The sequence below is a fragment of the Lissotriton helveticus genome, chromosome 5_1, assembly GCF_964261635.1.
Source record: "Lissotriton helveticus chromosome 5_1, aLisHel1.1, whole genome shotgun sequence".
Classification (NCBI taxonomy): Eukaryota; Metazoa; Chordata; class Amphibia; order Caudata; family Salamandridae; genus Lissotriton; species Lissotriton helveticus.
The window spans coordinates 202,691,704-202,704,595 of record NC_136065.1 but is presented as its reverse complement, the minus strand read 5'-3'; the positions used below and the strand labels follow the sequence as shown (position 1 = coordinate 202,704,595).

The window sequence follows — 12,892 nt, the reverse complement described above, 5'->3', positions numbered from 1 at the left end:
TGACGTTTCAGTCCCACTCCTATTATTTTACAGAACCTTCCTCAGTACACAGTGGGGGGATTATATGTTAAAAAGTGTACTGTTTAAAAGGTGGTGCCCAGTAAATCATGATTCATATTATTTGTATTGAATTCTGTAACCTGGAAACGTCAGAGGCAACATACTACATATAAATCAATCTCACACTGCTTTTTATCAACGGGCAACCGTCTGTTACCAGACGAGTTAACAGATTACTTTGTCAGTGTGGCACAGTGTTGAAAGTCTTGAATTTATATTTGCAAATTAGTGTTTTCATGTCTGTTACTACAGTTGGTTTAATGCCACTAAGCTGTGACTGCAACTATATCCAGGACAGCAAACAAGTTACTCTGGAAACCCTAGCTCTGAGGTGATTGTAACCTGTTACCTAGTTGGTGCAATAACTCAAGTGAGCACTGCCTGAAGCAGACCGATTTTTTTCTCCCAAATGGGCGGTGAAAAACAACTATTTTTAACTTTGTTCACAGATACGGAGCTGTTAGATTGTTGTCATCAACAATATTTCTCAGTGCTTACGAACTTTGGGTACTATAATGGGCACTATATCCCTTCACGTGTTGTGAGGCTATCTCAGTGCAAACCCCCACACACACTTACAGACACACCACCAACGTCTAAACATCCCTGCCCTCTCCCATAAACACACACACACACACACAGGACCCACACTGTGCAGGTCTTCAAATAAGACAAACCTGAAAGAGCCCACCATCCCCCACCTACACCGCCCAGACAGTGCAAACCCTTTAAATTACCGCCTAATAACACTCCAGGACATCGAAGCTAAATACTTTGCCTCTCTCCTTTTAAAAGACCTTGTCAACTGGGCAGATGATAAAGCTATAATTCCAATAAATCAAACCGGCTTTAGAGCCGGCATCGGAACTACGTCTAACATACTAACAATAACAATGATAGCGGAAAGATGCCAGCGTTCGAAGCAGGACCTGAACCTCTGTTTTATCGACCTGAAGGCGGCCTTCGATAGCGTAGATCGCAAACTATTATGGGCGAAACTGAAAGCCTGGGCCATTCCAGAGAAAATACTGAGGGGGCTACTCCTATTTTACACAGATACTTGGACACAAATAAAGTTAGGGGATGGATCACATCTATCAAGAAAAGTATACACATCGATCGGTTTAAAACAGGGCTGCGTTTTAGCACCACAGCTTTTTAATCTATTTATATCAGACCTCTCGGGAAACTTAAACATCTGTAATGCGCACGCACCGAAACTTGGTAATTTTCATCTTACCCATTTGGCATACGCTGATGACATTGTTCTTATGAGCCTAACTAAAGTGGGCCTGTCCAGACTGCTGTCAGTAACATCACAATTTTTAACGGCAAATAACCTCACTCTGAATTTAGCTAAGACAAAAACTATGTCGATACCCAACCGTCGTACAGTGCAACTTAACATATCATTTGAGGGAAAACCACTTGAAAGAGTAACAAACTACAAATACCTAGGTTACTACCTCGATGACAAGCTCACTCTGAACGCCCCAAAAAAATATATGAAGCAGAGAGCCGGAGCTCTAATTTTCGCACTTAGCTCACTGGCAAAAAAGTTGCAAGGCCCTTCGCTGAAACCTCTACTAACAGTGATGGCAACCAAATTACTTCCAACATTATCCTATGCAAGCATAGCCATGCAGGGAAAGGATGACATTACCTTAAACAGCCTTACTGCAAAAATCTACAAGAAGGTCTTGCAACTTCCACGCTCAGCTTCTCCTGCCCAGATGCGTTTAGAATTTGGCCTGATGAACGAGACACTGGGAAGACTCTATACAAGCATTAGAGCATGGTATAGAATTAAATCGAATTCTACAAATAACACCTTGGACAGCTTGTTATGGCAGGAATTAGAAAATCAACAAAATTCTGCCGCAAACAAATATCTGACAGGCGCTCTGGAGCAAACATGCACGGTAACCTTGTGGGAAAAAAACCTACCATTCACGTCCTTTAAACAGGTTCTAAAAAAAGCGGCCAAATTTCACTCACTAATTACGGACAAAGCCATCTTCGCCGCCCGCTCCCACGCATGGACCGTGATTAACAGCTATAACAATCTCATCCCGGCTACCTACCTTGCATCAACATACTCCGTGTTTATAAAAAAAAGGCTGATGGCAGTGAGATTCGGCAAACTACCAACTCTGGCGGATGAACCTGCCTGGAAACGCCCAGAAGCTAACACCTGCCGACTATGCGGCATTACAAAAGAAGATATCATCCACATTACATGCCACTGCAAAACACTGACCCAGGAGCGAACACTCTTTCTAAAGAACATTTTTAAGGCCAAACGCCTACGCACCTGTAGATCTGCCATTATTGGTGCCTTAGACTCAACAGATCCAATAATTAATTGCAAATTTATAAAATTCTTGATAGCCTTTGAAAAGCGGCTGAAAGCTCTTGATATCTTAAAATAAGATCTTCAGTATTATCAACTATTTTAACGACGAACACTCGGATAAAGCTCCTACCAGTATCATCCCAAATTTTGCATTTTAAACTGTACTATGAAGTAATTTTATTGATTTTATTGTAATGTTAAATTCTCTTCCATCTTCGTTTTGTTATGGTTTTAAATAACTAAACAATAAAGTTTATATACACATACACCGCCCACTGAACCCCCCTCTACCCCCCCCCCCCACACACACACACACGACCCACACTTCGCGCTGGGGTTCAATTAAGACAAGCCTTAAAGTGCCGAGTGTGCAATCAAAGCAGAGAGAACTGATAAAAGACAAGAAACGCCAAGGCTCGGTAAAGGGCCTCAGGCGACCAAAAACAAAAAACAAAACAGCTGCTTTATTTGGGGCCAAACAGGTTTGTTTTTAAATTAGCAGAAATAAGAAGCAGTTTAACGATGGGTAGATTATAATACAAGCTTTTATTCCGATGGGAATAAGTGAGGGAACAGGACAGAAGGCGAAATGGAAAGCTATAGTGATAAAAGAATGGGAAGGGACAGGAGCCTTGCTATAAATAGTTCATGAAGAGCAGTGGTTGCAGAGCCCAGGGGTCTGAAGGGACAATTGCATCCCAAATATGGATTACTTTTCTTGTCCAGCTCAGGGATTATGCGCCCATTCTCCTGTTTTTATTCGGGTGCATTATACACCCTTGCTTAGCCACTGGGCAGGAGAGAAGATGCGAGGGTAGGCGGCCGGAAAATAAAGTTATGGGGAACGTGTTAGGGTAGAAAGCGACCCCGCAATGGATTGAATCTTTGTGTGGGAGAGAAGCCACTAGAGACAAATCAATATTTATTTAATGCATTTTTATATAGCGCGGACTTTATCCAAAGGTGTCAGAGCGCTTCACAATAGAACCAAGAACGCTACATGAGGAGAATTTTTACATATTTACACGTTACAGATACAAACGAGATAGAAGAAAAAGTAAAATAAAAAAATAAGTGGCAGTCACACACAAAAAAAAAAAACAAATAAGGGTGTGAATCGTGCAGGCATAGATTACATATTTACAACATTCTAAGTGGAAAGGGGAGAGAGAAAAGGACCAGCCAGTGCAATGAGAGCCCTCGAGGGGAATTGTGGAATTGGCATGTCTAGGAAGGGTCGGATATAGCGAGGGGACATAGCGAAAGTGTGTGTGTTGGGGGGGGGGCAAGAGAGCGGGAGAGAGTAACGCAGGTGGACGGCGTCTAGCCACTATTTTTACCGGGTGGACGCCGTCCCCCCTCCTAAGATGTTGGGTCCTACTGAAGTGAGTTGAAGTTGTCCCTTGGACACATTCAGCATCGCCTGCGCTGTTGACTGCTTCCCGCGGGGCAACAACGTACAGGGGGCAGTGGAGGCTTCCCCCCCTCCCCCTCCTCCTGGGCCCAAGACAAAAGGCTGATTTGAAGGCCATCAGTTCTCCTTTTGTGCGAGTACAATCTTGTCTCGGAGCTATTTGCAGTCTCACACCTAGGAGCTAGAGCAGTGGAGGGGAAACAAAGGCAAAGAGCTTGTTATCACTTAGCAAAGAAACTCCGAGTTGGAAGCAAGCTTTTCAATTTTTTCAATCCTTATATAAAAGAGCCTTTACTGCAAGAATGTCAGCTGTACCGGACTGTGTAAGTATTTACACGAATAGCTATTTAAATGCCATTTAAAAAAAATGATTTTATAGATGCCCCTTCCTGTGATGTCCCTACGTCTGACGCCACAGTGGATGTCACGAGTGTGATGTCACACGTCGTGAAGACTGTGCACAGTTATTTCACCTTATGCGCCTCACTTGGAGTTCCTCTTCTTGGCGATCCTCTCCCCTTTACAAACACAAGTTAGTGTAAAAGCAAACAAAAGCCTCCCTCTTGGTGTTGCAACGTGTGTGTTGCGTTTTCTTTAATGAAGTGAAGCTTGCACCACCCTGGACTTGCAGGACCATGTGATCGTTTTGCCTTGTGATCCTTTTTTTGCCGAATGCACGAGGAAGTGATACAATCCTACATTATTTTGTTATAGTTAAAGCTTAATGTGCGCGGGGCTGGGAGTGGAAGTGCGTCCCTCCACATAGATTGAGCGGGGCGGGGAGGGTTAAAGCGAGGCACAGTTCACATCTCAGTGCCGTGCAGCGAGGGGCGGAGAACCCGAGAGAAGCTTAGCAAAAGGGTGTGAAAAGCGCCCGCTCCTGCACTGTGGGCCGCCGCCCCCCCCCCCTCCGGCCTGAGGGGAGAGGGCTTCCCCAGGACATTCCCATTCAAATGCAGTGGGAGGGGGCGGCCGCCAAGCCCCTCCCCCGCCACCAGGGTCTGTCACGACCGGACCTGCTGCCCTGTGACTATTAGGCGCTGCTGGCAGTGCGCGCGCGGGACTCCGGCGAGGCCATGCCCTGTCCATGTTGCTGTAGCCCGTGCTTGGGAGCGGAGTTGTGTGCCATACGCAGGGACGTCGGTGTGTATTACGGTGTGCTGTTTTAATACCGCTTGCTTGTAGCGCAACTTTATGAACTGTACGAGCGTGCGCGTTTATGACAACATGACCCAGGCATGATATGATGCACGTGTGAGTTGTGTGTGCTAGTGGGCCACAGTAACACCCAGTGTTTAATTGTGCGTGTTGTGAATGTCATAGTAGTGAGATAAGGGTGTGATTTTTACGTATCCATGCGTTTATTAAGGTGTTTTATATAGCGCTTTATGATCACTTTCGGTTACTTCAAAGCTCCCAGTGTCCTGTTTTAGTGACGCAGGAAAAATATAGGAGTCTTGTGTTAGAGCCTCAAATATAGCGTGTTAGGGTTGCACTTATGTATGCTGGTGAGACGTGACCGCGGGGGACAGGGTGAGCCTTGTATGTTCTAATCTTCTAGTGTGTCACTGTGAATTTAGGTAAGAACGCTTTGTATGTCTGGTATGTTTGGGTAGCGAGTGAGATTAGTGTACACGTCTCCTGTGTGCCAGTGTTTCTTGGTGGAAGATCAGTGTAGACGTCTCCTGTGTTGCTAGTATTTCTGGGTGGAAGATCAGTGTAGACGTCTCCTGTGTGCCAGTGTTTCTTGGTGGAAGATCAGTGTAGATGTCTCCTGTGTGCCAGTGTTTCTTGGTGGAAAGATCAGTGTAGATGTCTCCTGTGTGCCAGTGTTTCTTGGTGGACAGATTAGTGTAGACGTCTCCTGTGTGCCAGTGTTTCTTGGTGGAAAGATCAGTGTAGACGTCTCCTGTGTGCTAGTGTTTCTTGGTGGAAGATCAGTGTAGACGTCTCCTGTGTGCTAGTGTTTCTGGGTGGAAGATCAGTGTAGACGTCTCCTGTGTGCCAGTGTTTCTTGCTGGAAAGATCAGTGTAGACGTCTCCTGTGTGCCAGTGTTTCTTGCTGGAAAGATCAGTGTAGACGTCTCCTGTGTGCCGGTGTTTCTTGGTGGAAGATTAGTGTAGACGTCTCCTGTGTGCCAGTGTTTCTTGGTGGAAGATCAGTGTAGACGTCTCCTGTGTGCCAGTGTTTCTTGGTGGAAGATCAGTGTAGACGTCTCCTGTGTGCCTGTGTTTCTTGGTGGAAGATCAGTGTAGACGTCTCCTGTGTGCCAGTGTTTCTTGGTGGAAGATCAGTGTAGACGTCGCCTATGTGCTGGTGTTTTTCAGTGGGAGATTAGTGTACACGTCTCCTGTGTGCTGGTGTTTTTCAGTGGGAGATCAGTGTACATATCTCCTGTGTGCTAGTGTTTTTCAGTGGGAAATCAGTGCACACGTCTCCTGTGTGCCAGTGTTTCTCGGTGGGGGATCAGTGTAGAAGTCTCTTGTGTGATAGTGTTTCTCGTGGCTGTGGGTGAGATATCTCTTTGGGTGGTATATGTTGTTGAATTGCAGTGAAGGCACCTGAGATAGCTCCAAGAGTTAGTTAATGGTACTAAGCCCTTGTGAAGGCGGATGAGATAGCCATGTGAGTCTACGTTGGTGTGGCCCCGGTGACAGCAAGGGACATATCTGTGTGATTCTGCCCTATGCCAAACATCCTCAAGGAAGATGCTCGAGTCTGCTGAGGCCAGCAGGATGGCCAGCAATTCTGAAGTCTGCAAGGAAGACTTGTTCTCCTGTTCCGTTTCCTTCAGCAGTGGGCCTGACCATAAAGAGTCCATCCGCTGGGTGAAAGGTGAGTGTCTGCAAGGTATAGTGAGAATACTCTGAGGTTCAACCTGAGTGGTCTGCTCAGGAAGATGTATTTCCAGATCCATTCAATCAAGTAGACATCACCTGTCCTCCTAGAATAATGCCACCTCGCCTATGCAGGCCTACCCAAGATTCCAATCTATAAATCACTGAATATTCAGAAAAAGCCACCCCAACTTTGTCCTGAGATAGGCATGGCCACCCCATCGTAAAATCCTGAGCATCTTTTACAAGTCTATTTGGGTAATGGGTGACCCCATCAGCTTCAGAATGAGACCCCAAGCACTTTGTGATGAGAAACTTTAGAATGCGTGAGTAGATTTTATACCTCAACATTTTGAAAATTAAAAGTAGCAACAGAGACACCCAAGACTTCTGATCTCTTTCTGTGGAATCACAATTGTAGAATACTAGTATTTCCTTTTGGGTTGCCTCTCCGTACTTTGTTTATTGGAATTTAAGATTACCCTTTACTACGCTTCAGCAACAGGAGGTGGGTTTGAAGAGGCACATGGAGAATGTACAGACACAAGCCATGCACCCTTGGATGATCCTGTACCAGCCTTGAGACTAGTCAAACCACCAAGGTTCAGGAAAGAGCCGAGACCACGGTTTTAACTCAAAGCAGCATCAGCTGGCATAAAAACAGCATCCAGCACCCACGGCGCTGGACTGCTCCATCGATGCCACCTATCTTTACGGGCAGGCCTGGTCTCTGGCATGCTTGTTAAGCTAGAACTTAGACTCACTGACCTGCCATCCTGGCCCAATTGTATTTGTATATTTGTAAAGATATTTAAAGGCACAAACAATAACCATGAGATCCTTAGTCCGCCTCTCTTTTATATAGTATATTGTATAACACAGATTCATGAAAAGAAACAGTGGGGTAGATGTATCAAGCCTTTTGTGATTCGCAAAAGCCGAAATGAAATGTAACAAAAAATCGCAAAATTAGGAATTGCAAACATTTGCGATTCCTTATTTTGCTTAAGCATTTAAGGAATCGCAAATTTTGCGATTCCTTAAATGCGATGTATGTGGCTTTTAGAAATTGCGAATTTGTGTTAAGAAATCGCAAATTACCACCAACTTGTAGTTGGTGGTAATTTGCGATTTCATTTAAAAATGCCCTATTTGGCATTTGTGAAGGTGGCATGTGACGCACATACATGCCCACAGGGCATGTATGTGCGCCATATGCAAACACATGTATATTTCAGGGGTGCAGCAGGGTGTCTTTGAGACACCCCTGCACCCTTGAAATTATTCTTAATTTACGAATTCGCAAATTGCGATTTGCAAATTAAGAAATACTTCACAATCATTCCTATGGGCCTCCTGGCCCATAGGAATGCATGGGAAATTATTCCTTAATTGCGAATTCGCAAAATGCGAATTCGCAAATAAGGAAGACTAAGAAATCGCTAAAAAAGAAAAAGTTTCTACATACATTCCAGTTTGTGATTTCTAAATGGCGATTCCTTAAAAATCGCTATTTAGAAATCGCAAAATGGAATCTTGATACATCTACCCCAGTATCTGTTAATTCCGACAGTGGAAATTTTCCCACTGGAGTGTAAGGAAGGGAGTCTCCTGCGCTGTGAAACCGAGGCTAGGGAGAGACGAATGTATGACGTTACTACTCCATCTATTACCCCGCAGTAGGTTACAACGCAGACGTTACATCGTCCGCGTTGTTACCACGCATGGCTTTACATCGCAGGTGGTTTCTACGACTTGCGCTAGATGGCACGCTAGATTTAGGACTAGTATAAATTACTATTCCTACTCCAGTTAGCACAACAGCAGGAAATGTATTGGATTTAAAATCCAACACATTCCCTGGTGTTGCGCGCCATCTAGTGCAAGTCGTTGAAACAACTTGTGATGTAATGCCATGTGTGGTAACAATGCGGACGATATAATGTCCGCGTTGTTATCTACCCGCGTGGTATCACCAGCGCTGTAACTGCTGTTTTCCGGGGCAGACAGCTAAACAAGCCTTCTTGCCAGGGAGCCTGCTGACAGCTTGCCTGAAAGAAATGCAGATGTACACAGCTGGTCAATCTGCAAATGTAAAGGATGTTTGAAAACGGTATTGGCTTTAATTGATGGAATCACTTGAACCTTCCTGATAACTCAGATGTATTCTTTTTGAGATGTATTGCAAGGAAGTTACTTGCTGAGCTGTGTAGTGTGTGTTTTTAAAAGACAGTTATAAAAAAATGCTTTCTCATGACACATATTAATTCTTTTGTGAGGTATTGTAAGAGAGCTACTATCTAAGCTGTGAAGTGTGTGCTTTTAAAAGACAGTTATGCAAAAAATTGCTCTACGTACAATCTGGGTATGTTTTGCAAGCTCTAGCTTTTTATCCTAATCCCTTTTGGTCATTTTGTAGCAGCCTATCTTATATGGTGCGTCATGCCATAATTATTTACATGTTCACAGTGCTTTCCATCACAGACTGGGACCCAGTAACACTAAACATACACAAGTCACTATCCTTCACTTTACCAATAGGATTCAATTGTGTGGCTCTCTGGTGCAGTGCATTAACTAATAGAGGTTTCATAATGTACACTAGTGCATTTCCCATTCATTAACATAACTTTCATTTAAGCTGGGCTTTATTTTATATGTAGTTACCTGAAGGTGAAAGACTGAAAAAAGTTTTTGTATATTTCGTTTTTTGATCACGCCCCCACGGTCACTCACCCTGCCCCCCTTGCATGCTGCATCACAGTTCCCATACTTTATAATGTACTTCAACCAATCACTGTTGGTGGCTCAGATGCAGGTTGCCCGATGCAGAGGTTTCTGGCCAGGGTGTACTGTGGGGCTCCATTTTGGAATAAACCTGGTCTCTTTTTCAGTAGTTATTATGGATTATGCAAAAGATTCTGAGTTTGAGCTTGAATCCACTGGAAGCCAGTGAAAAGTTTTCATGCTAATTTCCATGGTGGCTTTCTAGTGGTTCAGACCAGGGATCTCCAACCTTTTTCTGTGATCAGAGCTTCTCGTGTTCCAGGATAATCCTTCCAAGCTGCTAATATTATTAGGCATGTAGTAGTAGCCACATCAGACAAGCTTGCATAAATGGTCCCCATATGCAAGATTACTAGCAGCGATCGCCTCCGTGCTTCAGTCACGGTTGCCAGCAGTAATGTAAAAAGTGCTTTATCGATGTGGAATGGCTCGTCATGGGTAATGCATAAAAGCCATAGCTGCAATGCCACGAGCTCCAAAGTGATATAATAGTCTCCCCAACATTGTTTGATTTTTATCTCTCAAATATCAACTTTAAATATGTTTTGGAAATTCAGCTGTTTCCCTCCAAATATCCACATATGAATTCTGAAAATATATGCATTGCCATTTCAAACACACCCTTTTCAAATATGGTATGCATATGTCAATTCAAATAAGCAAACGCTTCTTATTTGGTTCACTGGGCTGCACACAGGAGAGCTACTTTCAGGGTGCTGGAAAGCTACCATTAGTTCACAAGCGATTCCAGAAGCCAGGTTTAGACGTTTCTGCAGCAGAATTTTGTAACTTCTGCAATCAGTCTGTGAGGTTTTTTGAGAGGCTTCTAGAGACTACATTGGGTTGTCCTTGTCCCTTTTAGAGAGCCTCTCTGAGCTCCACGTATGGCCTGATTACCAGTTTGGCGGTCAGGTTACTCCATCACAAATGTGACAGATATCCCACCCGCCGTATTCCGAGTTCCATTATATTCCATTGGATATAATGCAACTCATAATATGGCGGATGGGATATCTGTCACGTTTGTGATGGAGTAACCCAGCTGCCAATCTCGTAATAAGGCCCTTAATGTTTGATTTGTATTCTAACTGGGGAAAGTTCTTGATATTATACATTTAATGTGAGCAATCATATTCCATCCAACTACAACTTATTCACAGATGAGTCCTCTGAGTTAAAAAAAGGTTATGTCATGATACAGATTACAGAAATGAACGGCTGAGTGAATTCAGCTGTGCTAATGCTAATATGTATTTTTTTGCTCGGATGTGTGACCATAAGCTCTTGTTGGGACTAATTTTAGAATGCTTCCAAAGAATATAGTTTTATAGTACATGGTATTCTGCAATCCCACCATAACATCCTGTCCTTGTTTTCTTTGCAATTGGCAACTTGTCACGCACCCAGTTGCAGTTTATAATAAATTTAAATCATAAGTCAACTATTATAACTTATTAGAGTTGAGTTCTGACATGACAATGGCTGCTGCCAGAGCCAGCAGCCACGGAGAAACGCAGGCCAGGTTAAAAGCATAATTGAAGCAGCTGTTTAAAGCAGGGATGAACTGTGGCTTTTATTTCTTTATTTTTCTGTGTAGTCACGAGTAGAAAGGAAATATTTATGGGCAACTTTTTTTTTTGCAATCCTGAAGTAATTATAGAAAAGTTATAATCTTTCTATTGTTTCGAAATATTCTAAAATACTGCGCCTATAAAAAAAACATTAAACTGATTCTATTATCTTTTGCAACAAATATTATTAAAGCTTTTTTAATGTGTTTTATTTTGCACTAAATATTTGATTTTGATTTTGATTTTCCACGTTTGCAAAGAAGCTCTCTCTTTCATATGAAAGAGCTACGCAGGAAGGATTTAAGTGGTTTGTGGTAAAGGTGATGGTGTGATCATGTATTAAATTGAACAAAGTAACCCCTGGCGTACATGAAAAGGATATTGCAAGTCACCTCGGAGTTCAATAACCTTATAAAGGTACTCGGCCTTTGGCCTCGTTCCTCTATAAGGGCATGGAACTTCTTGGTGGCTTGCAATATCTTGGATCAAATAGTTCAATAAAAGTTTGTTTAGTTACAACTGGTTCTGGGAGAGCATTCCAAAGTGATCAATCGGACTATGACTCTTTTCAGTTGCTGGATATATAAGACTTTCTATGTTCGTATATCTCTAGTATTTTAGGTCTCATCTAGGCAGCGCTTGTGCTGTCTCTTTGAGAAATGCTTTATCTGGACTGTAGGCTTGAAAAAACACCCATCTTTTTCTTTGGTTCCTCTTGCTGTCCTTTAGAAATGCTGGTTTTTCATTGGTGAATACACTTAGTAGTCCCTCCGTGTGGAATTTTGTATCCTCCTTTGAGAACTGCTCCTCTTACATGTGTTCTTACTGTTCAATTTATTTATACTTAGAGAGAACTCTTTTTTCAGTTGGCCAGCCTCTTTGCTGTTAACTGTTCTCTTGTGTAGTGAAACTTCGGTCACATAATTTGCTTGCCATTGCTTTTTCTCTTGTGCCTCCTCCTCACTCCTCACTCCTCACTCCTCCCACAACACTGCTCTGCAGCCCCCCACCCATTCCAGACCACTGCTGTTTTGATAGTTTTTTAGGTCTTGCCTACGCAACGCACATGCGCTGCATAGGAAAAAGACCTTTAGTAATCGCCTCAGCTTTGCAGGCAAAACGTGCACGCGTTGCATTGCTTTCAATGGCAACGTGTGCACGTTTGGTGATTCCCTTCCGGGAGCGAGCTTTGAAAACCATCTGTTTGTAATTAACAGATGGTTTCAAAGCTCGCTCCCGCAAGGGAAACAGGCGCAGGCCCCCATCTCTCTTCCCCTTCCCCTGTTGCCTCCTCCTCTTTTGGCGCGCGCGTTTGTTTCTTCCAATAGTACCTTAATTGTAGGCTTCACGGATTCTCTTGGACGTCCCCAAATATACTTTAGGGTCCAATACCCAGAATAGCTTGTGTTCAGATTGCTGTATTCCCTGCTCACATGTCGAGCATAAAGTTCAAAGACTCTATTTAACTTGTAGTTTTAAATGCGTGCAAGTTAATACAACAGCATTTGACCGAAAATGGCTTCATATTGCTGTTTATGCAATGCCAAACTCTGGAGACCACAGTCCAGAATTACCCAGGTAGCGCATTATTTTAGAACAATTTTCATTTCCCCTTACTCCTTTTACTAGATGTCTTTTGTCCCGCAATATTGGCGAGCTGGGTGAAAGCGTGAGCCCTTCTTGTCACAACCAATCAGGTAAGTGGAAACATTTTCTGTTAACAGGGGGAAAGTGAGATTACCTTAGAATGGATGGAGATACTCTTCTTACCAGATTGGCTGATTGACCTCTTGTCAATTATTAATTGGTTGCAACAACAGAAGGCTTGCATTTTGTGGATTGTGATTGGCTGACAAAACACATACC

The 12,892-nt window shown here is 43.3% G+C and overlaps 1 protein-coding gene across 1 annotated transcript in view; it reads left to right on the top strand.

Annotated features, from left to right (window-relative positions):
• Window positions 1-5,935: 5,935 nt before the first annotated feature.
• TMEM268 (transmembrane protein 268) overlaps window positions 5,936-12,892 on the top strand; it is a 158,391-nt gene continuing 151,434 nt past the window's right edge. Inside the window, exon 1 of the mRNA XM_078640848.1 lies at window positions 5,936-6,666. Coding sequence (XP_078496974.1) covers window positions 6,540-6,666 — 127 coding nt within the window. The 5' untranslated portion in view covers window positions 5,936-6,539. The remainder of the gene's footprint in view (window positions 6,667-12,892) is intronic.